At 42.0% G+C, this 25,764-nt stretch overlaps 1 protein-coding gene across 1 annotated transcript in view; it reads left to right on the top strand.

Annotated features, from left to right (window-relative positions):
- The window catches only part of ddx1 (DEAD (Asp-Glu-Ala-Asp) box helicase 1), a 43,658-nt gene extending 20,766 nt beyond the window's left edge, over positions 1 to 22,892 (top strand). The window contains exons 14-26 of the mRNA XM_080743950.1: positions 288 to 348; positions 1,577 to 1,675; positions 3,536 to 3,625; positions 3,835 to 4,023; positions 5,544 to 5,595; positions 8,063 to 8,209; positions 9,871 to 9,962; positions 11,846 to 11,918; positions 14,414 to 14,486; positions 15,670 to 15,712; positions 17,461 to 17,556; positions 19,041 to 19,161; positions 21,125 to 22,892. Of these exons, the coding sequence (XP_080600076.1) occupies positions 288 to 348; positions 1,577 to 1,675; positions 3,536 to 3,625; positions 3,835 to 4,023; positions 5,544 to 5,595; positions 8,063 to 8,209; positions 9,871 to 9,962; positions 11,846 to 11,918; positions 14,414 to 14,486; positions 15,670 to 15,712; positions 17,461 to 17,556; positions 19,041 to 19,161; positions 21,125 to 21,255 (1,267 nt within the window). The 3' untranslated portion in view covers positions 21,256 to 22,892. The remainder of the gene's footprint in view (positions 1 to 287; positions 349 to 1,576; positions 1,676 to 3,535; positions 3,626 to 3,834; positions 4,024 to 5,543; positions 5,596 to 8,062; positions 8,210 to 9,870; positions 9,963 to 11,845; positions 11,919 to 14,413; positions 14,487 to 15,669; positions 15,713 to 17,460; positions 17,557 to 19,040; positions 19,162 to 21,124) is intronic.
- The last annotated feature ends 2,872 nt before the right edge of the window (positions 22,893 to 25,764 follow it).

Below are 25,764 nucleotides of genomic sequence, written 5' to 3'. Positions count from 1 at the left end.
AAAAAAAATTCTCGATAGGGATGCAACGTTACGGTCACTCGGACAGTATTTAAGACTCTAGTCTACGCACCTGTTCATTACTCAACACACCTGTCGTTGGTGTGCAAAATGAAGGGGACAACAAAATAACATCATACAAATGGGTGTGTGTGTGTGTGTGTGTGTGTGTGTGTGTGTGTGTGTGTGTGTGTGTGTGTGTGTGTGTGTGTGTGTGTGTGTGTGTGTGTGTGTGTGTGTGTGTGTGTGTGTGTGTGTGTGTGTGTGTGTGTGTGTGTGTGTCTCTGCAGTGGTCTGCTGATCATCGGTGGAGTGGCTGCCAAGGAACAGCTGGCCGTTCTGGAGCAAGGGGTTTGTCTATTATATACTACGCCACTGTCTGGCCAAAACCTCTTAACTCCATTTTTGAGGTTTTAGATTTTTTGGCATAAATCAGGGATATTGAACCCCCTTTACATCATAGTTGGTTCAAATAATATTGAACCAATGGAAAGTAGTAAAAAGTGCTAACTCCACACTTTCTGCCAAACCAGCTGCTAACTCCGCCCGATTGGCCCTCTCTTTTTTTCCATAAAGATGTGCTATTGAACACCCTGTACGTCTGTGTGTTGGTTCAAATAATATTAAACCAATGAAAATTAGTAAAAAGCCCCTCAGTCAAAACCTCCTAACTCCACTTGAGCTCATTTTCCCGAAAATGAACATTTTGGATTTAGGAGGTTTTGGCCCGGCAGCAGAGATATTCTGGAACAAGGGGTTTGTCTCACTAGCTGCTGTTAATATGAATTATTATAGAGTAATATACTCTTGAACAGGGACTATTTAACTAGCTACTGTTGATATTAATATTAGTTTGAATTAATATATACTATCTGGAACAAGGACTATGTCTCACTAGCTGCCAGGGGCGTCAATTGGGTATGGCAGGGGTATGCAGCTGCCATAGCCTGGGTCCAGGGGGAACATAAAAGTTACTTCTAATATAAATCCATGAACGTCTCTTTGTCTATCTGTGCTGGTTATTATGTTGTTAAATTACAGTAAAATAACTACAAATGCAAAATGTTACAAAATGGTCACTATAACAAGGTATTATAATCATATTCTCCACACTTGTATTCTCCACATCTTGACAAAATGTTATATTCCCAGGTTCCGCAGGTCAGCATGCATTATTGTTCATTGTGGCACGTTTACTAACATGTCAAGTTTAGCTGCACTTGAACAACCATTCCAGGCTGCAGACATTTTTCAGACAATGTGAAAAATAGCAGATCTACATGCTCATGGCATGTAGATCTGCTATTTTCACAATTTAACCGTGTTATACAAAATGTAATGCCTCGTTTCCACGAGGACTCCCATCTTTGCCATACCCTAGCTTTTGCTGAACTGACGCAGCTAGCAGTGGCTAGCTGCTGTTTAAAATTGGATTAAATTGGTATAATTGCATAAAAGGTGACGCAAGGTTAATGTTGTGCTAACGGCAATGCTGATTCCCCTGCGTGTGCATGCGCGTGCGTGCCTGTTGTGTGTGTGTATGTATGTGTGTGTGCGTGCTCTGCTCCCGTGCCCTCAGGTTGACATCGTGGTGGGGACGCCAGGTCGTCTGGACGACCTCATCTCCACCGGGAAGCTCAGCCTGGCGCAGGTCCGCTTCCTGGTGCTGGACGAGTGTGTAAGTACCACACACACTGCTTATTACCACACCAGTGATGTTGCTAGCTTTTTAATGTAATGGGTCCCGGGACCCACGGATGGTCATTCAAATGGGTCCCAGAAAAAATGTATGGGTCCTGATAAAAAAAATAAGAAATTGAGTGTAGATCGGCTATTTACAAAATGTTTGCCTCTTTCTTATATTTTTTACAATTTGGCTAATATTTGAACAGTTCTTTGTAATATAGTGCGTTGATGCAGTAATGATCTTTTTTTTTTATTTTCTTTCTTGTGGTAGGGCCATTCAAAAGGTCTTAAGTAGGCTACCTTACTTAAAACGTGAAGTAACTAGAAGGTCGGCCGGCTACGCCGGCCTCCGTTCTAGGTCGCCGCGTTGCATCTATAGGAGTAGATACTGTAACATATATATAAGATGAGGACTAGCCTATCTATTGTGAGAATGAGATTAGGTTACACACAGTAAAAGCTTAAAATTAAAGTGAAATTAACTGGAGTGGTTACTGAGTGTGTACCAGTGTCCAGTGTAGTGGCAGTGGTGTAAAGTAAGTAACACACACACACACACACACACACACACACACACACACACACACACACACACACACACACACACATTTAAACTAGTGAAAACAGCCGATCTATAAGCACACAACGCCTCTGCTGTTTTCACTACTTTTGTGCGACGGCCTCGTATGATGAAGCAGGGCTTTACTTTGTGAAAGAACGTTCAAATGTTGACATACAAGGTTTCCACCCAACAATGACGATATACTAGTGTTGTTGCTGCTCTTATACCACCATTATTACTGGGGTTGGTGGGGGCCAGAGAGTAGCCCCCCGCGGGCCGCAAATGGCCCGCGGGCCGCCTATTGGGAAACCCTGACGTAGACTATTTTGTTATCGTCGGATAAGATTTTGTCCACAATTCCATGCTGGAATACAGGCAAACGTTGATCAAAATAACAATTCTTCTACACTCTGTAATTGTGTAGACTTCTTGTAAATTAAGTCACGCAGATGTTCAACAATAATGTAATAGAGTTAAAGGTCTATAAGGGTTCATTTGGTTACCAACTCTCCATCATTTAGCTGGGGACCACCTGGAACCCCCTCAAGGACCACTGGTGGTGGTCCCTGGACCTAGTTCCCCCCGTGGTCCCACGTTTCTCATGGTCTCAGTGTTGATTTTGACATTCTTCCGAATAAACTTTAATTTAGTTTTAGTCATATAGTCTAGTTCTAGTCGACTAAATGTCATAAGATTTAAGTCCTCTAAATCTACAGTTGATTTGGTCAGCAAAAATGTATTTTGGCGGTGCCTTGACGGCAGATGTTGACACTCTCAGGAGTTAAATTATTGCTAAACATCTGCATTACTTAAATTTACAAAAGTCTACACAATTATAGATGAGAATGTCATGTAGAAGAATTTATATTTTGATCAACGTTGGTCTGTTCTCTCTAGTCTCTATTGGTTCCAACAACATCAATGCAGCCTGGAATAGTGGACAAAATCTTAGCCAAGGACAACAAAATATTCTACGTTGTGGGTCAGAGGCTAAATCTCATCAAACGGTGGTCCTTTGACTCAAATGCTGAATGAATAATGGACCTTGATATGACGCACTGTGATGTTGTGTCCTCCTCATGTTCCTCTAACCCTCTGTGATTGGTCCTGCATGTGTCCTCTAACGGTAACCCTCTGTGATTGGTCCTCCATGTGTCCTCTAACCCTCTGTGATTGGTCCTCCATGTGTCCTCTAACCCTCTGTGATTGGTCCTCCATGTGTCCTCGAACGGTAACCCTCTGTGATTGGTCCTCCATGTGTCCTCTAACCCTCTGTGATTGGTCTTCCAGGACGGCCTCCTGTCTGCAGGGTACACAGACTTCATCAACAGGATCCACAGCCAGATCCCTCAGGTCACCTCGGACGGCAAGAGACTGCAGGTAACGCTGTGTGTCCACGTTAGAGTTGTCAAATTCTGCCCCAACCCCACGTTTTCAGGCCGGGCCCAACAATGAATGCAAATTAGTTAGGCCGGGCTAGGCCTAGACATATAAAGGTAGACATATCTGTGGGGCTAGGCCTTGGGTTGTAAAAAGAAGTCCCTTCCTGCTGGTCATGTGATGGTGTGCTCTGTTTACTTCCTGGTCAGGTGATCGTGTGCTCGGCCACGCTGCACTCGTTCGACGTGAAGAAGCTGTCGGAGCGCATCATGCACTTCCCCACCTGGGTGGACCTGAAGGGCGAGGACTCCGTTCCGGAGACGGTCCACCATGTGGTGGTCCCCGTCAACCCCAAGCTGGACCGCCTGTGGGAGCGCCTGGGGAAGGGCCACATCCGGGTCAGTAACACTTATTGCACATTAACCCATTCAGGCCTACAATTATTGAATGCTTTAACCAGTGAAAAATAGCAGATATACAAGCTCACAGCGCGGCACCGAGTGCCGCGCTGCGAGCTTGTAGATCTGCTATTTTTGAAACATGTGTGCAAATCTTTGAATATATGTATTCTCAAAGCAAACGTTTGTAACTCAAATTTTGCTTCTGGGTGGTCCCTGGAACGAAATATTTTGAGATGGGGGTCCGTGGCCAAATAAATAGCATTTTGGGGGTCCTTCACATGAAAAGGTTTGAGAACCACTGACATAGTAGTCTCTCAAGAACAGACTAACTGAGCTCCAGTTAAGTGAAAAGGACCTTTTCTTTGACGATGGCTGGCCAGATTGCTGACATAGAAACATAGGTTTTTTTCCAAAAATCTTAGAAGGATTCAAAAGACACTTATAGAATCGGGTCAAAATTCTAATGTTCACGACTTTTCAAAAATAGCAGATCTACAAGCTCGCAGCGCGGCACTCGGTGCCGCGCTGTGAGCTTGTATATCTGCTATTTTTCAATAGTTAAAGCATAAAATAACTAGAAGCAGTGCTCTTCCGAGCACAGGTCTCCACCAGGCCACACAAATCGGCCTGTTATAGCGCCACCATGAGGCTGATTTAAAAAATGTGGGGCAGAGGTTCTGAATTAGCATCCAGGGAGTGTGTGTGCTCAGTTTGGCAGCGATCGGGCCAACGGCGCCGGAGATTAGCTGGTAACAACCAGGCCACACAAATCGGCCTGTTATAGCGCCACCATGAGGCTGATTTGAAAAATGTGGGGCAGAGGTTCTAGATTGGCATCCAGGGAGTGTGTGTGCTCAGTTTGGCAGCGATCGGGCCAACGATCACCGTCTTTTAAGAATACCTCGTACTCCCTCTTGCCATTTGTCTCCATAGACTTCCATGTAATTCATCAGCCTAATGTGTACCGGACGTGACAAAAACAACAGATCTACAAGATCTAATTATGCCCTAGGATAAGGTGGCATAGCAAAAACATTTGGCACAATTTGGAATGGAATTATACCATTCTAGATTCTATGCGTTATTGTTGCTACATAACACTGCCTGTATTTGGGCATTGTTGCACAGAGGAGTAAGAGAGAATGACTAGTCTCTTACCATAGCCTAGAAATTGGGTTAAATATTCTGGAAACCCTTTGGGAAAGTTTTGGAAATTCATTGGTAAAAATGTGTTGAAACCCTGTCTATAGCAATGATTACTATCACATTATAGACCTTTACCTTTTTAACAAACTAGAAGACCTTCGTTTTTCAGCCAAAATGACCACCTTTTTATAGAATAATGTTCGGTATAGTTTTTGTTTTGTTTGACTGTCTCTCTTTTTTGTTTGTGCGTGTGTGTGTGTGTGTGCGTGTGTGCGCGTGTGTGTGTGTGTGTGTGTGTGTGTGTGTGTGTGTGTGTGTGTGTGTGTGTGTGTGTGTGTGTGTGTGTGTGTGTGTGCGTGTGCGTGCACCAGACGGACGAGGTCCATGCCAAAGACAACACCAGACCTGGAGCCAACACTGCAGGTGAGAACAGCCTGCAGGACAGCAGTCTGCCCAGCAGGGGGCAGCAGTGATCACAATGTCTGTTCTCAGCCCCAGCTTAAAGACTCCACAGGATCCATTGTTAGTGTGATGTCAGCATTTAGCCTATAATCAAATCAAACTTTATTTGTAGAGCACATGTACAACAGCACAAAGCTGATCAAAGTGCTGAAACTAAACAATTCAGATCATCTATACAGAAACGGCAACAAAAGGAACAATAGAGAACAGATGGGTTTTAAGTAAGGATTTTAAAAGTCCCAATCGACTGGGCAGATCAGTGGCAGTGGCTCAGGGGAAGAGAAACCGTCATTATGGAACACAGAGGGTTCTCGAAAGGTTCCCTGTTCGATCCCGGGCTCCCCCAGAGTTAGCGTGGAAGAGTCCTTGAGCAAGACTCTGCACCCCGATGAGCAGGTTGGTGCCTTGCATGGTTTCCTCTGCCATCGGTGTGTGAATGTGTGTGTGAATGGGTGAATGTAATGAATTTGTGTGTGAATGGGTGAATGTAATGCACAATCTATGTAAAGCGCCTTGGATAAAGGCGTTTTATAAATAAATGCACCATTTATCATTTATCTAATGGGGAGGTTGCAGAGCCTGGGGCCTTGACCAGCACAGCACAGAACAGCAGCGTGTGTGCGTGTGTGCGTGTGCGTGTGTGCGTGTGTGTGTGTGTGATCTGAAGGCTCACCTCTTCAGACTCAACCTTAGCCCCATAGCACTTGACCTTTAGCCTTGCAGGCCTCATGCAAAGGTCAACATGTCATTTAGATTGATTGATTGAATAGTTTGCTGACAGTTTGCAGAGACTGGTACAGTACAATACAAGATCTGCATCCCAAGAAAGCTTGTTTCCATCAAGTCATTTAGACAGGGAACGCACATCTACAGTATGTGTGTCATGTTTGACTTTAACCGCTTTATTTAAGGAGTAGTTCACCCCCGAAATGACTTTTTTCTATTGATTACTCATGCCATGGAAACATGAGTTTAATAATATTTTTAGTTTTTTGTCGCAAGACAATAATTTAATTACAATAAATGTAACCCCATTGATTCCGGATGGGGACCCGAATGCATTTGGGTCCCCATTTGGAATCAATGGGGGTAAATTTACTATATCCACATTTTTGTCTTAGGAATGTTACAAATACTAAAAAATATTATTGAACTCAAGTCTCCATGGTAGGTAGGGCCTAAAATGCATGCTAACTAGTCGGGCCGGGTAGGGCCTCGGGCCAGCCCACCCAGTTAGGGCCCTAACTTTAATTTAATTTTCAGGCCCGTTGAGAACTCTAGTGCAGACCATCTCACAGCTAGGCTACAGATGTAAACCTTTAGTTTTTATCTTTGGGAGCATAGGCATGTGCACAAGTTGGTTGTGAGGGGCTTAAGGCCCATTCCCACTGGGCCAGATAACAGATAAAAAAATCGCTATCTCCAGATATTTTTCCATTCAAAGTGGATGGTAGATAGTGGATACAGATAAAAAAAATTGCTGCCACAGATAAAAGTGTCTGTGGCAAATATCTGTGGTAGCTATTTTTTGGGATAAATATCTGGAGAAAGAGATTTTTTTAGCTGTTATCTGGCCCAGTGGGAATGGGCCTTTACACATGGCAGGCCAAAAGGAGGGTCAAACAATAGCAAGGTATTGCTCAGTTTCAGCCATGATGGGAAGCCGCTCAATTTGGAGGAGGCGTTGTTTCCTATACCCATGATTTATGTCCACTGTGTCTGAAGTATGTCAACTATACTGTATGTAACAATGCTCTGCCGTTTAGGCTCTTTGTAACTGGCTGTTCTTTCACATTGTCTGACTGCACTGTCATTGTTTATGGCCTTTGTATGAAGCATCCTTGTACTTATATTCATGTGGTCATAATTAAATGTTTGGGGGCACGGTGGCGCAGTGGTTAGCGCTTCGCCTCACAGCTAGAGAAGGTTCTGGGTTCGATTCCCGCCGGGGGACGCTGTGGATGCTGGGGGCGTGTTTCTCCCTCTGCGTCATCAGCGCCCACACCCTAGGTGGGGTCGGCGATAGGGCCTTTCTGTGTGGAGTTTGCATGTTCTCCCTGTGTCTCCTAGGGTTGATACCCTCACAAAAACATGTAGTAATCCTGGTCTCAAAAATGCCTCCCCCTGGCCAGCCGGGGCGCCTGATGGAGGGGAAAGGAACTGGTTGGAATAACGTGTTCCTTCCACGCGCTACGTCCATCCCGGGGAAATCTGTCAGGTGAAAAGAAACAACTTGGACTACCCATGCATTGAAGGAAGCATGAGGTCAGTCCGTTGTCTCCCCAGGCGCGGCAGAGGGAGAGCAGAGCCCAGGATTACATAGGCAATTGGCACTGGGTGAAAATGGGTTGCAAAATCGTGGGATAAAAATTGGATGAAAAAATAAATAAATAAACGTTTGAAATGTGTGTGCGTGCGTGGCGTGCAGAGATGTGGTCGGAGGCCATCAAGGTGCTGAAGGGGGAGTACGCCGTCCGGGCCATCAGCGAGCACAAGATGGAGCAGGCCATCGTCTTCTGCAGGACCAAGATCGACTGTGACAACATGGAGCAGTTCTTCATCCAGCAGGGAGGAGGTGGGTCTCTTATCAACCCATTCAGGCCTAGAATTATCGACTGCTTTAACCGGTGAAAAATAGCAGATATACAAGCTCACAGCGCGGCACCGAGTGCCGCGCTGCGAGCTTGTAGATCTGCTATTTTTGAAAAAAGTCGTGAAAATGTGTGCAAATCTTTGGATATAATGTATTTTTCAAAGCGAACGTTTGTAACTCAAATTTTGCTTCTGGGTGGTCCCTGGAACTAAATATTTTGAGATGGGAGTCCGTGGCCAAATAAATATCATTTTGGGAGTCCTTCACATGAAAAGGCTTGAGAACCACTGACATAGTAGTCTCTCAAGAACAGACTAACTGAGCTCCAGTTAAGTGAAAATGACGATGGCTGGCCAGATTGCTGACATAATAACATAGGTTTTTTCCAAATATCTTAGAAGGATTCAAAAGACACTTATAGAATCGGGTCAAATTCGAATTTTCAAGATTTTTCAAAAATAGCAGATCTACAAGCTCACAGCTGTGAGCTTGTATATCTGCTATTTTTCAATAGTTAAAGCATAAAATATTGCGTCATATTGTGTTCAGGCCTAAATGGGTTAACCCTCTAAGGCAGGGGTCTTCAACGTTTTCAGGCCGTGACCCCCAAAATACCGTATTGGCCCAAATATACCACGATATTTTATTCTATAAAACACATCCTCAAAATACAGAGTCGTAATATATTCGGTGTCTAGACATTTTCGCCGGAGAGATGTTTGCCGTTATGTATCTTTCAGGACCTTTCCCTGCTCTACTCACAGCCCCCGCGAGCTGTTACGGTGATTACATGGGTGATTACCGTACACTGTCTACAAATTGCGCAACGAAATTTGGACACCGCTCGTTTCACGTCCCGTTTGGCAAAGTCGGATGGCTTTGGCATTGAACTTACCGGGGCGCGTGCGTTTTTCTCGCTAACATCGGCGTGGGTGACGACCGCACATGAGATCTTTAGCGTGGAAGTTTAATCCAAACAGTAAATGAAGCCCAATGAAGCTAATGCTGGCTGCCTAGTAGCCTATGGTTTCTGTTTACAATGGAAAGTCGCATCTGAATGACGAAACGAGCCGCTGAGCTTGATGGGAAATGTAGTGTGTTTCATTCCCCAGCAGTATGCAGTATGGACTGTATTATGAGGAGCTGATTTTGAGTATGAATTGGTTAATGCAATACAATAGGCTACAGCAGAATGTTATATCTGTATGAGTTTTTCTATAATATTTTTACAATAAAAACGTTTTTCTTTATAAATAACTTATAATATATATATAATATATAATATTTTGTCTTCAACATATTTTTTTTCTCCCAAAATGATAATTTGAAAATAGGGGTCGTCTTATAATCAGACGTGTTAAATTCGGGCTAATATGGTAATCATATTATTTTAACTGTGAACTTGTAGATTGACTATTTGCTTCTTATATTTGACAATATGGCCACGGTCTGACTTTTTTTCTAGTATAGTTTGTTGATTACTTGTCTTTTGATGCAGTTAACGTCTTTTTTTTCCCCTTCTTTCTTTTGAGATGTTAAGAAGTCCTTAAATAGTCACTTAATCTATCATCTGCGGACACCCCTGGGGGACCTGACCCACAGGTTTAGAACCACTGCTCAAAATGTGTGTTTTCCATTTTCAGGTCCAGACAAGAAAAGTCATCAGTTCTCCTGTGTGTGTCTCCATGGTGACCGGAAGCCTAACGAGAGGAAGAACAACCTGGATCGCTTCAAGGTAAATGAGATATCGTCACTGTCTGGCCAAAACCTCTTAACTCCATTTTTTAGGTTTTGGATTTTTTTGCATAAAGCAGGGCTATTGAACACCCTTTATGTCTGCGTGTTGGTTAAAATAATATTGAACCAATGGAAAGTAGTAAAAAGTGCTTTGGCCAAAACCTCCTAACTCCACACTTTCTGCCAAACCAGCTAACTCCACCTGATTGGCCAACTCAGCCCGACAGCAGAGATATAAGAAATTACGAATAAAAAACAAATATTTGCACTTTCACAAAAGTAAAGTAGTCGAGTCATATGTTATTATAGCCCAGTGTCGCAAAAAAAGCAGTAATGAATAAAAACCAGAGCAACGCACCAGCACCAATCCTACTAGGAGTCGCTGACAGACATGGTCAGAGAGAGAAGGACGAGGCTGGCTGGGCACTGTGTCAGACACCCTGAACTAGAGATGGAGCTCGTTCATCTTTATTGGTAACTAGAAGCTCGTCTAGTTGGCGACCTGGCCAACTCGAGAACAATGTAAATAGGGAATGAATGCCCCACCCTTTAATCTAAACCCCATTATACCTGTTGTCATAGGATCTGTTTTGACCATCTGTTTGCGTGTGTCCATTTATGCCCATATATGGAGATATGTGTCTGTCTACGTCCATTTTATGCCCATATATGGAGATCTCTGTAGGACCCGTTTTGACCATCTGTTTGCCTGTGTCGAATTTATGCCCATATATGGAGATATCTGTATCTGTTTGTCTGCATCCATTTTATGCCCATATATGGAGATCTCTGTATCTGTTTGTCTGTGTCCCTTTATGCCCATGCCGAATGCCGAATTTGAAAAGGGAATGAATGCCCCACCCTTTAATGCAAACCCCATTATACCTGTTGTCATAGGACCTGTTTTGACCATCTGTTTGCCTTTATTATGCCCATATAATGCCCGTATATGGAGATCTCTGCAGACACAGTACCGGTTCCTAATGAGCACCTTTATCGATCCTGCTGTTTGGTTATTATTATTGTCTTCTCATTCTGTATGTCTGCCGCAAAAATAATGAATTTTGACAAAAATGTTCCACCACAAACCAGCATGGTGATGAGCCCTGGTTGTGTGTGTGGAATGCTGATACTGAGCTCTTTTAGGTTCAGAGATGAGTTGTGACTGGTTGGTGTGTGGAACAGGGACGTGCAAGAATGTTAGAGAGGCAGGGGCTGACATTTCTAAAAAGGGCCTTTTGTTTGAAAACATCATAAATAGCAGACCTGATGTGACCCACATTTTTGTTTTGTCTTGTTTTGTTTTGCGTTGTTTTGTTTTGTCCTTTGGTGTTTTTGTTTTTAAGCTGTCATTGTATGTTATGTTGTTGATATGTCTTGTATGGTTGTCCTGCTGTGTGCAATGTCTCTTAAAAAAAAAAAAAATGGGTGTAACATAACATTACGTATAATGTATGGTATATCCAATAAAAAACTATAAAAAAAAAATAGCAGAGCTCACAACGCGTTGCAGCACGACACAAGCATTGAGGTCGGCTATAGTCGGTGCTTGATACCACACTGACTAAACTAAGCATACGTCAATACTGGAGATGTAGCATAACGGCATGGATTTCTACACAGAGAGGGCAATACTTTCAACATAAGATGCTGCATTCAAGTTCAGGAGAGTTTGGACAAGGCAATTCTCTTGAATGTTGCCTTCAGGTATGGCATGGAAAGGAGGGCATTTACATTTCTTTCACCATAGTAAAAACTGCATTCATGAGAGGGCACTTTTTACAGAGGGGTAAAAGGGCAGGGGCTCAAGCCCCCTTTGATGTCTATGTGTGCACGTGCCTGTTGTGGAATGCTGAGGGTTTTTTGTTTTGTTGTTTTCAGAGAAAAGAGGTCAGGCTGCTGATATGCACTGACGTGGCTGCCCGAGGCATCGACATCCACGGAGTCCCCTTTGGTAAAGTAACTAAGTACTTTTACTTTGGTCATTAGGAACAACTTAACCACACCTGGTTACTGTAGATGGACTGCTTGTTTGCATGTGCTACGTGCATGCATAGTGTGTCTGTTAATTAATTTGACACATACAACAATACCTCATTTCAAGCCGTCTTTGTCAACATATATTATGTATACCTCGCATGTTGATACTTTGATATTGATATATTTTCGATATATTGCCTTACTTTCCACTGTAAAGTAACTAAGCACATTTACCTTGGTAATTATAGGAACACCTTTCCACTGTGGTTCTCAACCTGTGGGTCAGGACCCCTAAGGGGGTCCCCAGATGATTAGCTTATTGTGCAACATTGTTTTCTCACTCAACAGTAAACAAACCAACATAAAGTTTTAAGTGTATAGAGGGTATCTGCACATTTCTAAACTGACAATTTAAGGAGTTTTTAATGCCTTTAAAATGACAAGTTAAACATTGGCCAAATTGTCAGATATTAGAGGCAGGGCATGCAGGGCCACAGGGTAGTGGTCCAGGCACCTAGGCTAGTAATCTGGCCTGACAGCGTCTTGGGTTCAAGTCCCGACCCCGAAGACCTTTGCTGCATGTCACCCCACCATCTCTCTCCCCATTTCCTGTCTACCTACGGTATACCTATCAATAAAGGCAGAACGAGCCCCAAAACGTATAAAAAAAAAAAAAACTTGGTTCGAAGTGAAGCGGTGAACTTTTATTCTATGTGTTCTAGCGTTATGAACTCTGTGATCTATACATTCTTTATATTCTGAATGAAGAATGATCTGGAGGGCCGAATTGTCATGTGAAGCTTGACCAATCCTCAAAGTATCCAATCAGTCCGGGACGGACACTACACACATATTCTGGACGTACGGGACAGATAAAACCTGTTCATTCTGGATTGAAATGACCATATATGGACATGAGGTGACAGACATTTTGTTTTTGATAAAAACCTGTTCATTCTGGACTGAAATGACCATATATGGACATGGGACACACATTTAGTTTTTGATAAAACCTGTTCATTCTGGACTGAAATGACCATATATGGACATGGGACACACAAAGCCACTCCTTGGAAGCAGCTTTCACCGCTTCAAAAAAAAAAGAAAAAAAAAAAATATATATATATATATATATATATATATATATATATATATATATATATATATATGCGAGCATATATGAGCATGTAGATCTGCTATTTTCACAATAGAACTGTGTTATACAAAATGTCAACTCTTAGTGCTTGTCAGGTTGGGGCAGGGCGGTGTGGGGGGTCCCCAGTTAAAATATGATTATTTTGGGGGTCGCGGCCTGAAAAGGTTGAGAACCACTGGTGTAAGTACATTTACTCAAGTACTACAGTACTTGAGTAAATGTGGTCAACTTTTACTTCACTGGAGTATTTCCAATTTGTATTACTTTATATGCATTTCAGCCATTTAAAAATGGCAGATCTGCAAGCTCACATTGTGTCGCTAGAGCGACTCATTGTGAGCTTGTAGATCTGCAATGTTTTTAGACGGTAACTACTAATTAGTGTTGTTGAATGCCTGGTGGTGAAATCTGGGTCAACGAGCCATATGCTAATGTTAAATAGCTGACTGGCAATAATATGCACTTGTGTGTCAACCTATACTTATCTAAAAGTTGGAGCAACGCTCTAAAATCCTTCCAGTTTGGCTGGTCAACCTTCGCCAACAAAGGTTACCAGTAGACGTATATTTGAGGGTTGTCATTCCAGTGGTCGTTTTAACACGTTTTACAACTTGAACTACTTCACTTTGAAGAAGTCTAGTTCTCTCTATGCGTGCCTGTGCCTGAGAGAGGAGGGGGGAGAGGGAGTTTAGCAACAGGCACAGCTGCCTACATACACTGCACTGAGACAGAGGGATACTTCTCCATATAATGTATATATAAGGGCTGGGACTTTAGCTGATTCATTTCGATTAATTAATTACAGAAAATGTACGTGATTAAAAAAGAATAGACATTTTAATCGTTTTTGCACCATAGAACCTCTCACTGGACAAGTTTCAGACGTACTGATCATAGCGGTGCACCAACCAACAGTCAACAAACCCCAGTGCACAAAATGGGAGATATTTAAATGCAATTAAACGTGATTAAATGCGATTCATTTTGATTAATTAATTAGACTTAATCTATTTATCTATGTATCTATCTATCACATCATTTATTTATATATTTCTTTCAAACAGACATTTGTAACTCAAATTCTCGGGGTCCCTGGAACCGAATATGATTTTGGGCGTCCTTGATTTTTAAAACAAATATAGAAACATAGAAACGTGTTTTTCTTTTTTTCTTTTTCTTTTTGAAAACCGTGAGGATTCAGAAGACATTTTTAGAATGGACCTCAGCTCTTAATGTGCTAAATTAAATTCCTTCCTTTTTTAACGGGTGTTCCCTCATTGAAGCTCTCTGTTGTTGTTCTGTTGTCTTTGCAGTCATCAACGTGACACTCCCAGACGAGAAGCAGAACTATGTCCATCGCATCGGCAGAGTTGGCCGAGCAGAAAGGTTGGCTTTTGACCTTTTATTATCTTCCTTTATTGAGAGGATGGAAGTCTGAATGGAAATGGGGAGAGAGATGGGGAGTGACACGCTGCAAAGTCCATGATCCAGACAAGACGAGTGTGCAAAACCATACCTATATTAAATAGTTTATACTTTATAGCAGAGTCGGCAAAACCATACCTATATTAAATAGTTTATACTTTATAGCAGTGGCTCTCAACCTGAAATTATTTTGGGGGCTCCCCAGATGATTAGCTTAATGTGAAAGTGAAACATTGTTTTCTCACTCAACAGTAAACAGACCAACATATACAGTATAAGTGTATAGAGGGTATCTGCACATTTCTAAAGTGACAATTTAAGGACTTTTAAGACCCTTTTAATGCCTCTAAAATAAAATAGAAAATCATATATTTGTCAAATATTAGAGGCAGAAATAGTGAAAATAGCCGATCTACATGCTCACAACGCAAGGCGTTGAATAGGGAAAAAAGAAAGAAAAAAAAGAAATGATTATCTCTATGAAACTTCACAACTTGATTACAATCATGAAGACAATGATTTTATTGTATTACAAGTTTTTGGAAATTGGACATTTAAATATGCAAATTAGGCATTATCCTATATGAAAATATGCCCACAAAATCAGAAAATGTGATAAAGCCAGTGTCAACATTCTTATTTCATGTAGTTTACGTGTTAAGGTCAAGGGTTTTAAACCAGGGGATATTCAATATCTATATGTGTTACTCGGGTACAGTACAGTACAGTAACATTACAGTAAGGCAGTGGTTCTCAAATCTTTTCCAGGGACCCCCATGAGGAGAAGATTTTTAAGGCTCTAGCAGTGATTCTCAACCATTTTAATTTCAAGGTCCCCTTGTTTGACATGCATTAGGCTGCGGACCCCCTTTTAATGGCATTGATATCCCTGGGACTCCAATTTATATTGTAAAATCATGTGGTTCCATTTGTATACTCTCTGAGTTACAGGCCCATAATTGTCCATTCGGTTCCTGACTATCATTTTGCTGGGGATCCCCTGGTACCCCCTCAAGGACCCCTGGGGGACCCCAGACCCCACTTTGAGAACCAATGCAGTGATGTATCGCGTCTGAGTGGAAGCGCCAGCAGCCAGTGTGTGGTGAAAGCTCATTGGCTAATCTTGTCCCTCTCAATCTGACAGGATGGGATTGGCCATCTCTCTGGTTGCCATGGAGAAGGAGAAGGTATGTCTTCTGATTGGTCAGTAATTATTTGTATTATTATTATTCCATGGAGAAGGAGAAGGTATTTCTTTATGGCTATTTTTTGTAAAATCGTGAACATGTGTGCAAGTCTTTGAATATGTTTGACCTGATTCTATAAATGTCTTCTAAATCCTTCTAAAACAAGTGGTTCTCAAACTTTTTCATGTCAAGGACCCCCAAAATTACATGTTTTTGGCCACAGACCCCCATCTCAAAATATGTTGCTCCAGGGACCCCCCAGAAGCAAATATTTGAGTTACAAATGTTCACTTTTAAAAATATATATTCAAAGACTTCCAAAATCTCCAAGAACTTTCAAAAATAGCAGATCTACAAGCTCGCAGCCGCGCTGTGAGCTTGTATAGCTTCTATTTTTCAATAGTTAAAGCATAAATTAATTCTAGGCCTAAATGGGTTGAAAGAGGGGGGGAAATCTCGCTATTTCTACGTGTCATTAGTTCGACTAAGGGTTAGGGTTAGGTTTAGGCATAGTAAAGGGATATTCCACTTTCAAAAAACCTTTTTGTCATTTTATCGTCTAATCAGGCTTTTGGGAACACCCAGGACAGTTTTTGAATTTCTTCATTCATATCAGTATTTAGATATTTGATATTCATTTTCCCCAATTTGCCCCCCTTCCAAGACCTTCCTATACAAACCCATTATAACTTCAAACTCCATTTTAACCCTGATGGATTCAATGAAAACAACTGTCCTTTTTTTCTGGTGACTCCTAATACCCTCCGAATACGTGAGCAAGCTGTGTTTTTTCATAACCTTTTTCATTTATTTTCTATAATCTTTTATTGTATTTAATAATTTTCTTTTCCCCCAAAAAATTATAGAAATCAATGAAAAATGTTGTAAAAAAAACACGGCCTGCTCACGTATTCGGAGGGTGTCAGGAGTCACCAGAAAAAAAGGGACAGGTGTTTTAATTGAATCTATCATGGTTAAAATGGAGTTTGAAGTTATAATGTCTTTGTATAGGAAGGTCCTGGAAGGGGGAAAATGGGGGGAAATCAATATCAAGTATCTAAATACTGAAGAAAAAAACTGTCCTGGGTGTTCCCAAAAGCCTGATTAGACGATAAAATGACAAAACGTTTTTTTGAAAGTGAAATATCCCTTTAACATTCACCAGGTTAGTATTCACCCGCGTCGAACAAATGGAACGTCAAACTAATGTTATGTCGCAATATTGACGCGCTCCCTAAAAAAGAGCCTGAGGAGGCACGGTGGTGCAGTCTGTAGCGCTGTCGCCTCACAGCTAGAAGGTCCTGGGTTTAATTCCTGCTGGGGACGCTGTTGGCGCTGGGGCGTGTTTTTTCCTCCGCGTCATCAGTGCCCACACCCTAGGTGGGGTTGGCGAAAGGGCCTTTCTGTGTGGAGTGTGCATGTTCTCCCCGTGTCCCCTAGGGTAGGTACCCTCACGCATGATGGAGGGGAAAGAAACTTGATTGGAACTGGTCACGTGTGTTGTTAATGTGTATACAGGTGTGGTACCATGTGTGTATGTGTGTACAGGTGTGTTGTTTTAATGTGTGTTTATGTGTGGACAGGTGTGGTACCATGTGTTTATGTGTGTACAGGTGTGTTGTTTTAATGTGTGTTTATGTGTGTACAGGTGTGTTGTTTTAATGTGTGTTTATGTGTGTACAGGTGTGGTACCATGTGTTTATGTGTGTACAGGTGTGTTGTTTTAATGTGTGTTTATGTGTGTACAGGTGTGGTACCATGTGTGCGCCAACCGAGGCAGAGGCTGCTACAACACGCGACTGAAGGAGGACGGAGGATGTACCATCTGGTACAATGAGAAGGAGGTACAAGAACAGATCTATATATGCACATCTATATACACATCAATATTTACATCTATATATACATCTGGTATAATGAGAAGGAGGTGCTACTGTGGCGGAGAGAGTCGCAGGCCCAGCCTGAAGCCTCAAAAGTCTAGTATCTTCTCTTGTTCCATAGGGATATCCCTTTGGAGTAATGGTTAAGATATTGGACTTTCACGCGGGTGACCCGGGTTCGAAGCCGGGTGGGGAGGTTCGGATCACCTCCGTTACATTGGTGCCGTGACCCGGATCCGGGCTTCCCCATAGGAGGAGGTCAAAGGGGGGTGAGTGTGGCGGAGAGAGTTGCAGCCCCAGCCTGAAGCCTCAAAAGTCTAGTATCTGCCCTGGTTCCATAGGGATATTCCTTTGGAGTAATGGTTAAGATATTGGACTTTCACGCGGGAGACTCGGGTTCGAAGCCGGGTGGGGAGGTTTGGATCACCTCCGTTACACTACCACAGATCTATATACATCTGGTACAGTCAGAAAGAGGTCCCACTACAGTGAACTAGATATATAGCAGCTAAATATAAACATCTACATACATTGAATCGTTACTCGGTGAATGGTAATCTAATTGAATGGTGAGGATGGTGCCAATGCACACACCTCTGTTAAGTCAGACAAACTGGAGAATAACTTTATGAACTTGGCTGGGAGCTTGTACCTCTTTAGTCATGGCATTCCACACAGTCACACACCATAGACATAGAAAGGTAGACGCCACCATCGGCTCTGGTGCCATATGCCAGGGCTTCCCAATCTTTTTTGGCTCAGGGCACCCCTATAAATATTATTTTCATCCGAGGCACCCGTACATTATATTCATAATTCTCACTCCCAAAACCTTATATGTGTGGCATATTTTAGCGATTATGTTGCAACGGAAAAAAAATAGAAAATAGCGATTTTGGTTAGAACTAACCAAAAATGATACTAAATATATTTTGACCAAATGAATTCCAAATATTATCAAATTATCTCGCGGCACCCCTGGACTGCTGCCATGGCACCCCAGGGTGCCCCGTCACCCACTTTGAAAACCCCTGCCATATGCACACGTTGCTCCAAAGAACTGCAGCAGCGGATGAGGTACCTACAGTACCTACATCAATGTTGGGCAGAAACCTTGTATCTCCAAGTTTCAAATTTGTAATTTTTTTTCGCAAAGTAAAGCACTGCTTCATCATACAAGGCCGTCGCACAAAAGTAGTGAAAACAGCAGATCTACAAGCACACAACGCCTCGCGGCGCGAGGCGTTGTGTACTTGTAGATCGGCTGTTTTCACTAGTTTATATCGTTTTTAAAATGATAAATACAAAACGAACGGTTTTGGACATACAAGGTTTCCACCCGACAACGACGATATGTCACACTCCCTCTGTCTTTCCCTCTGTCTCTGTCCCTCTGTCTCTCTGTCTGTCTCTCCCTCTGTCTCTCTGTCTGTCTGTCTCCTCCCCAGCTGTTGTCAGAGATAGAGGAGCATCTGAAGTGCACCATCACCCAGTGTGAGCCTGACATTAAGGTTCCTGTGGACGACTTTGACGGCAAGGTGACCTACGGCCAGAGGAAGGCCTTAGGAGGTATTTCCTTTTTTTAATACAATTTGAGAATTTGATACATTTTCACACAAAGCAAAATATAATAATAATTAAGAAGTAGTGAGAATAGTAGATCTACAAGCTCTCAACGCGAAGCGACGCGTTGTGAGCTTGTAGAGCTGCTATTTTCACTAGTTTAGGTCCCGGGCGAATGTGACATTTTCTTTTCTTAAAAAAATATATTTTTATTTTTATGGCATAAGAAAGAAATCTAAAATCCATTTCTCAAAATATTACAATGAAATGTAAATAATATATAAATAAACACATCTAAAATAAATCCATAAATAAAAACATGAATTAACTTGCAGATCAGCTATTTTCACTAGTTTGGGTCCCAGGCAAACGCATGGATAAAAATTCTTGGAATGGATTTCAATCTTGAGAATTTCTTAAGGGGCATTTATGATAAACTCTCAAGATTTAAAGATGGTTGATGGTTGATAGCCGTTGCTCCAGGCATTTAGGGCCTTTCTTTATGGCTGTTCTACAAACTCCCAACGACACACTACAAGCCAGTAGATTAGGTATGAGCATTTGGACCTAACCCAGTGGTGAATTTTCATGGCATACATAAATATCAAATTCCATATTTCAAAATATTACACGAGACCACTCAAAACAAGGATTTATAAGAGAAATGTCAACCTTCTGAATTCAGAGTTGCTTGAAGTCCAGTCAGTGGGAAGTTTCCACAGTCAGTTATGATTATGCTAGAGCATCTGCAATGCTTTTATACACAATATTAATGTGTTTAGATTGATCTGTAGAAAAGGTAGACGCTCACACACACACACACACACACACACACACACACACACACACACACACACACACACACACACACACACACACACACACAGCTGCCATTGTGATCATTTACTGCCCAAGCCAGAGTTTCCCAAGTTATTCCAGATGTCTTTGCGTACCAGGCCAGAGATCCCCAATCTATTAATCAATTATATTTGATTAAAAACAATCCAGAATCGGATGGTCGCGCCGGGGTTCCTTGGTAACCTAGAGATGGTGCCTAGAGAAGTTGAGGAGAAGCAGGAGCGCTTGTGGGCATCTTTGTGAAAAACCGCCCGGCGTTTACTGGCCGAACGATTGCGTTTATGTCTTCAGTGTTCCAAGCGAGAAAAGCCTGCTGAAACCGTGTGTAATCTGGTCCGCTCCTCTCAACTCATGCCTTCCGATGTGGTATCGATGTGATAACTCATTGATAACTTGTTAACCCATTGTCAACCCATTGTTAACTCATTGTTAACTCATTGATAGGTAGGCTCTATAAGGACCATGTGGACGCCCTGGCCCCCACCATTGATAAGTCATTGATAACTCATTGTTAACTCATTGATAGGTGGTCTCTATGGTAACCGGTAGAGTCGCCGGAATGAAGCTCGCCGGGAAACGGGGGGGTGCGTTCGGAAATGCACACCGGGTGGGGCAGCGGTGCTCTTTTTCAGGCTGAACTCTGAAGTTAAACTTTCTGAAAAGCACCAGTTGCTAACCTAACGTTGCTATTGATGTTTATAAACTAGGGTAAATTATGGTGATAGTCTTAATCTCACAGTATCACAAAGAAACAAACTAGAAACAAACAGTAGGACAAAGTATGCCTTCTTCAGTATCAACATGAATTAAGTATTCTATTATAATTTACCCTAGTTTATAAACATCAACAGCAATCTTACGTTAGCAACTGCTGCTTTTCAGAAAGTTTACCTTCAGAGTTCAGACTGAAAAAGCGCACCGTTGCCCCACCCGGTGTGCATTTCCGAACGCACCCCCAGTTTCCCGGCGAGTTTCATTCCGGCGACTCTACTGGTATTCGTCTCTATAATGGTCATGTGGACACCCTGGCCCCCACCATTGATAACTCATTGATAACTCATTGATAACTCATTGTTAACTCATTGATAACTCATTGTTAACTCATTGATAGGTGGTCAATATAAGGGCCATGTGGACGTCCTGGCTCCCACCGTCCAGGAGCTGGCCAACCTGGAGAGAGAAGCCCAGACCTCCTTCCTGCACCTGGGATACATGCCCAACCAGCTGTTCAGAGCCTTCTGAGCGCGCACACACACACACCTGGGATACACACACACACACCTGGGATACACACACACACACACCTGGGATACACACACACACACACCTGGGATACACACACACACACACACCTGGGATACACACACACGCACGCATGGTTGTAGGCCGAAGCAAGTGTCAAATCTTATTTTATGAAACCCCATTTGGACATTGCAATTAATCATTAATGTTTAAACTTTGTTTTTTTTTACAACAAGGTTTCATATTTTAGTTTGTAATCAAAGAAAAGAAAACATGAGTGTTTAAACGTTTTCATTTACTGCTTTCTTTTGTTTTAGCCATTTTAGCATGCGCACAAGTGGTTAAACATGTCTTTTTAGACACAATAAGCCACCTATTTCTTTAATACTATTTACAGTAACACTACTAGCCGCCATAAGTCTCCTCTGCCCATGAAAGATTGTGGTGCATTTTGGGAATGCGCTTATTGTGTCTAAAAATACATATTTAGCCACTTGCATGCATGCCCTCACCCAAGCCAATAAAATGATGTAGATGAAAAATTTTAACACCCATCTTTTATTTTCTCTAATTACAATCTAAAATATGAACCCATTTTGTAAAAAAGAACAATGTTGTCCTTTAAGTTGAGTTGAGTTGTGTATTTTGTTTTGTTTTTAGGGGGGGGCATCTGATTTTCTGAGGCAGAATCATTTCATTCATTCACTGCAACAACTACAACTAAACATGCTGATGTTAATGCTACACTATTTAACCTCACAGAAACAAGTAGAGGTGATTCTGTGAAATCATTTACAGTGTTCATTTAACTGCAGTGCAAGTGATGTTTTTTGGTTAAAATTATGTTTTCTGTTTTGTTTAAAAAAAGGAAAAGTGTTACTAAATAAAACACATCCACACCCTCTTCAAGGGTCACAGAAGAACCCCGCTTTGAAAAAAACCCTCCAGGGTTGTTTTAGTGCTCCTGCAGTCCCGATCGAATGTTTAGAACCAAGCAAGCAGATGTGGGACGTTGTGTGAATTTGTTTGATTTTCTTTAAGGTTTTCAAGTCTAGCTTCCAACGCTCAGTGTAGCATCATGTTTGAGCTGTAGGTTATCTGCAGGTACTATTAGATATGTTCCATAAGAACAGTTTAATAGCTTCATTTCTAGAGTTGGATTCATGTTGAACGTTGAAGAAATGCATCATAGAAGGCGTCGGTACAATGCCATGTTTGATATTAACTCAGTGTTGCATTTCTGACCAGCGTCACGCATCGATTCAAAAATACCTCGACAATGTTTAGTATCACAGCAGTGATTTGACAGAGATGAGCCTATAAGCATAGCGATACACCACTGTCTGAACCTGTTAACTGCAGTAATGTAGGTGTTAAGCGACGTGCGCATGACGTCATTAAAACCGTGTACGTGCAAACATTGAATCACCAATGCCAACACTAGATATACTGTCTATAAAGGGGGTCTCACACCTCCTGGTGAATAGACCCTGAAAGCTTGGAGAAATAGGAGCTGAATTATCCACACCAGGGGTTTTGGTAAACTGTCCTGTGACAAACAAAGAAGCCTGTAGTTCTGAAGAAAACCAATGAAAATTGCTTATTTTTCTGTTTGTAATGTAATAAATATTACATAAAAGTTAATTTAATGGTGTATTACATGACTATATGGTGTATATGTGGTGCTAATTACTTGATAGGCTGTGAGTGGTGTTTGCATTTTTTACTCTTGTAAGCCATGTAGATGTAGCCAGTGTTGAATATTAAAAGACAACTTTGTTGTTTTTTTTTACAACAAGGGTTCATATTTTAGAGATTCATCAGAGAATTGTTAAAATGTTTTCATTTACTGCTTTCTTTCGTTTTAGTGATTTTGCATGCATGCCCCAGGTTGGCATGCATGCAAGGCATTGTACGCATGTCCCCACGCACTGAAATCTCTAAAACAATAGAAAGCAGTAAAGGAAAACATTTTAACATCTTTTCTCTAATTACATTCTAAAATACAACCCTTGTTGTAAAAAAACAAAGTTGTCCTTTAAGCTAGGTATTATTTTTTCAAGGTTATGGAAATATTTATTCATCCTTAACATATTAACAGTATGTGTAGACCTCGTTTGATCTCATGTTGATCTTCGTCGTGTCCTGCTCCCGGACACTTGAGTTGATCAGGTGTCATCCTTGGTCTTAAACCTCCGTGTCTTGACAACGATCTAGATGTTCGAGTCGCTGCTGTGAACAGCTGTAAGAAAGGATGTCAACCATGGAGTAGCGTCCACAAAGACTGGTCTGTGTTGGAGGAGAGGGCAGTAAATGACTTTGACCTTCGGTGAACTTAATGAGATATTTAATACGTGCTTATAAAGAGAATGAATGTACACATGACTCAATCAATGCTTTAACTAATGCGTGTGTTAATGTTCATGTCCAGGACATGTGGCCCTCTTTGGGTTTCAACATGAAAGTGTCCTGTTGCTGATAATCATCCATAAATCCAGGTTAGATGCTGCTCTCCTTCATACATGGAACTCCTGTAGGATACTCTACTGCAGGGCTGCCCAAAAGGTAGACTGTGATATACCAGAAGATCACAAAGGCATTCCCCTGAAAAATAAATCATGTATTTCTCTTTATATTTTAAACAACATTTTAGCATTTGTCACTTGAATTAAGGTGACTGGATTGATTGACATCGCAAAGAGCCTGTCAGTTCCCTTCATGGATTCATGGAAAGTAGGCGAACCCCCACAATGCAATGCTTTTTTTTGTGTGCTTTTTTTTGCATTACAAAGAACCCAAAAACATAAACCTTTATTTCCCATTTCAAGTGTGTTTATCTTATGAAACACAGTACTGCTATTCCAAAGCCCTATCATGTAGGCCTACATTGTTTATTTGGGGGGCTGAGTAGATCATGTTGAGCTGTTAATTTTAAAAGTAGCTCTCAAGTCAAAAGGTGTGCGCAGCCTTGCTTTACAGTCTGGCTTGTGTTAAAATGTATCGTGAATGGTACGCAGTGACACCCCTATCTGTCATTAGTTGAATATTTTGTATAGATCTGCAAATCTGTCTTTCCAGTGCCTGCTATAGATTATTGCAGTTAAATCGCTGAATTGAATCTTTATTTCCTTTTGGAGGAATGATCTAAAATGCATTTTCAACCTGAATAACGTAACCATGTTTTTCTTTCTGAAATAAAAGTGTTGTTCAGTTCATTCTGGTTCCTTGGCATGTACAAGAGAACCTTCCTCATAGAGAGTTTTCAGATATGGAAGTCTGTTCGGATCACAAGCTATTTTTTATAAGTTATAAAAACTCAGTGAGCCAGACATCATCACTGAAATTAGATGCCAGTTCTGTGCAGTTTTGGAAAAGTATGGTTGATCTTTGGGGTGTAAATAGTTAAGGGTTCTTTACAGAAACAATACAATTCTTCTGGAATCCAAAATGTTTATTTCATTGCTCTTGTCTTCTGCCATCTTATGTATGTCACAGGTTCTGGATGTGTCTCTTGTCCATGCACTGCCAACTAACGCAAGGGTCTTCAACAGGGGGGCCGGGACCCCTAGGGGGTCCTCAGAGTTACTTCAGGGAGTCCTCCAAATCTTTGTGTGATAGATTTTCTTTTATATTAACCACGCACCCAAGCGTCCATATTTGTAGCCAAAAATAGCCGATCTACAAGCTCACAATGCCTTGTGTTGTGAGGCGTTGTGAGCTTGGTGTGGAGAGGAAAGTAGGTTTGGTGTAGAGGGGGGAAAGAGCAGACCAAGTACAGAGTGAAAGGTCAAATGTATTAAGTATTGACAGTTCAAGTGGTTAAATATCTGAAAACACAAATTGACATGAATCCAAAATACACTGACGATTGTGCTGTCAAACAATGAAACTATATACAGTAGAATCCATGAAAAGGTAGTGGGGGTCCCTGCTTCATCTCTCTCAACTAAGGGGTCCCTGCTCCTCTCTCAACTAAGGGGTCCCTGCTCCTCTCTCAACTAAGGGGTCCCTGCTTCATCTCTCTCAACTAAGGGGTCCCTGCTTCATCTCTCAACTAAGGGGTGCCTGCTTCATCTCTCTCAGCCAAGGGGTCCCTGCTTCATCTCTCAACTAAGGGGTGCCTGCTTCATCTCTCTCAGCCAAGGGGTCCCTGCTTCATCTCTCAACTAAGGGGTGCCTGCTTCATCTCTCTCAGCCAAGGGGTCCCTGCTTCATCTCTCAACTAAGGGGTGCCTGCTTCATCTCTCTCAGCCAAGGGGTCCCTGCTTCATCTCTCAACTAAGGGGTGCCTGCTTCATCTCTCTCAGCCAAGGGGTCCCTGCTTCATCTCTCAACTAAGGGGTGCCTGCTTCATCTCTCTCAGCCAAGGGGTCCCTGCTTCATCTCTCAACTAAGGGGTCATTGGCCTGACCCCCCCCCCCCCCCCCCTCTCTAAGTGCCTCTCAGTGAGCACAACTTTCTACATGACCTCCTGACCTTTTGACCTCTGGACCTGCATGTCTGTTCAGG

Source organism: Nannobrachium achirus (genome assembly GCF_963921795.1).
Source record: "Nannobrachium achirus genome assembly, chromosome: 16".
Taxonomy (NCBI): domain Eukaryota; kingdom Metazoa; phylum Chordata; class Actinopteri; order Myctophiformes; family Myctophidae; genus Nannobrachium; species Nannobrachium achirus.
The sequence above is the reverse complement of the archived record's forward strand: the minus strand, read 5'-3'. Positions and strand labels throughout refer to the sequence as shown.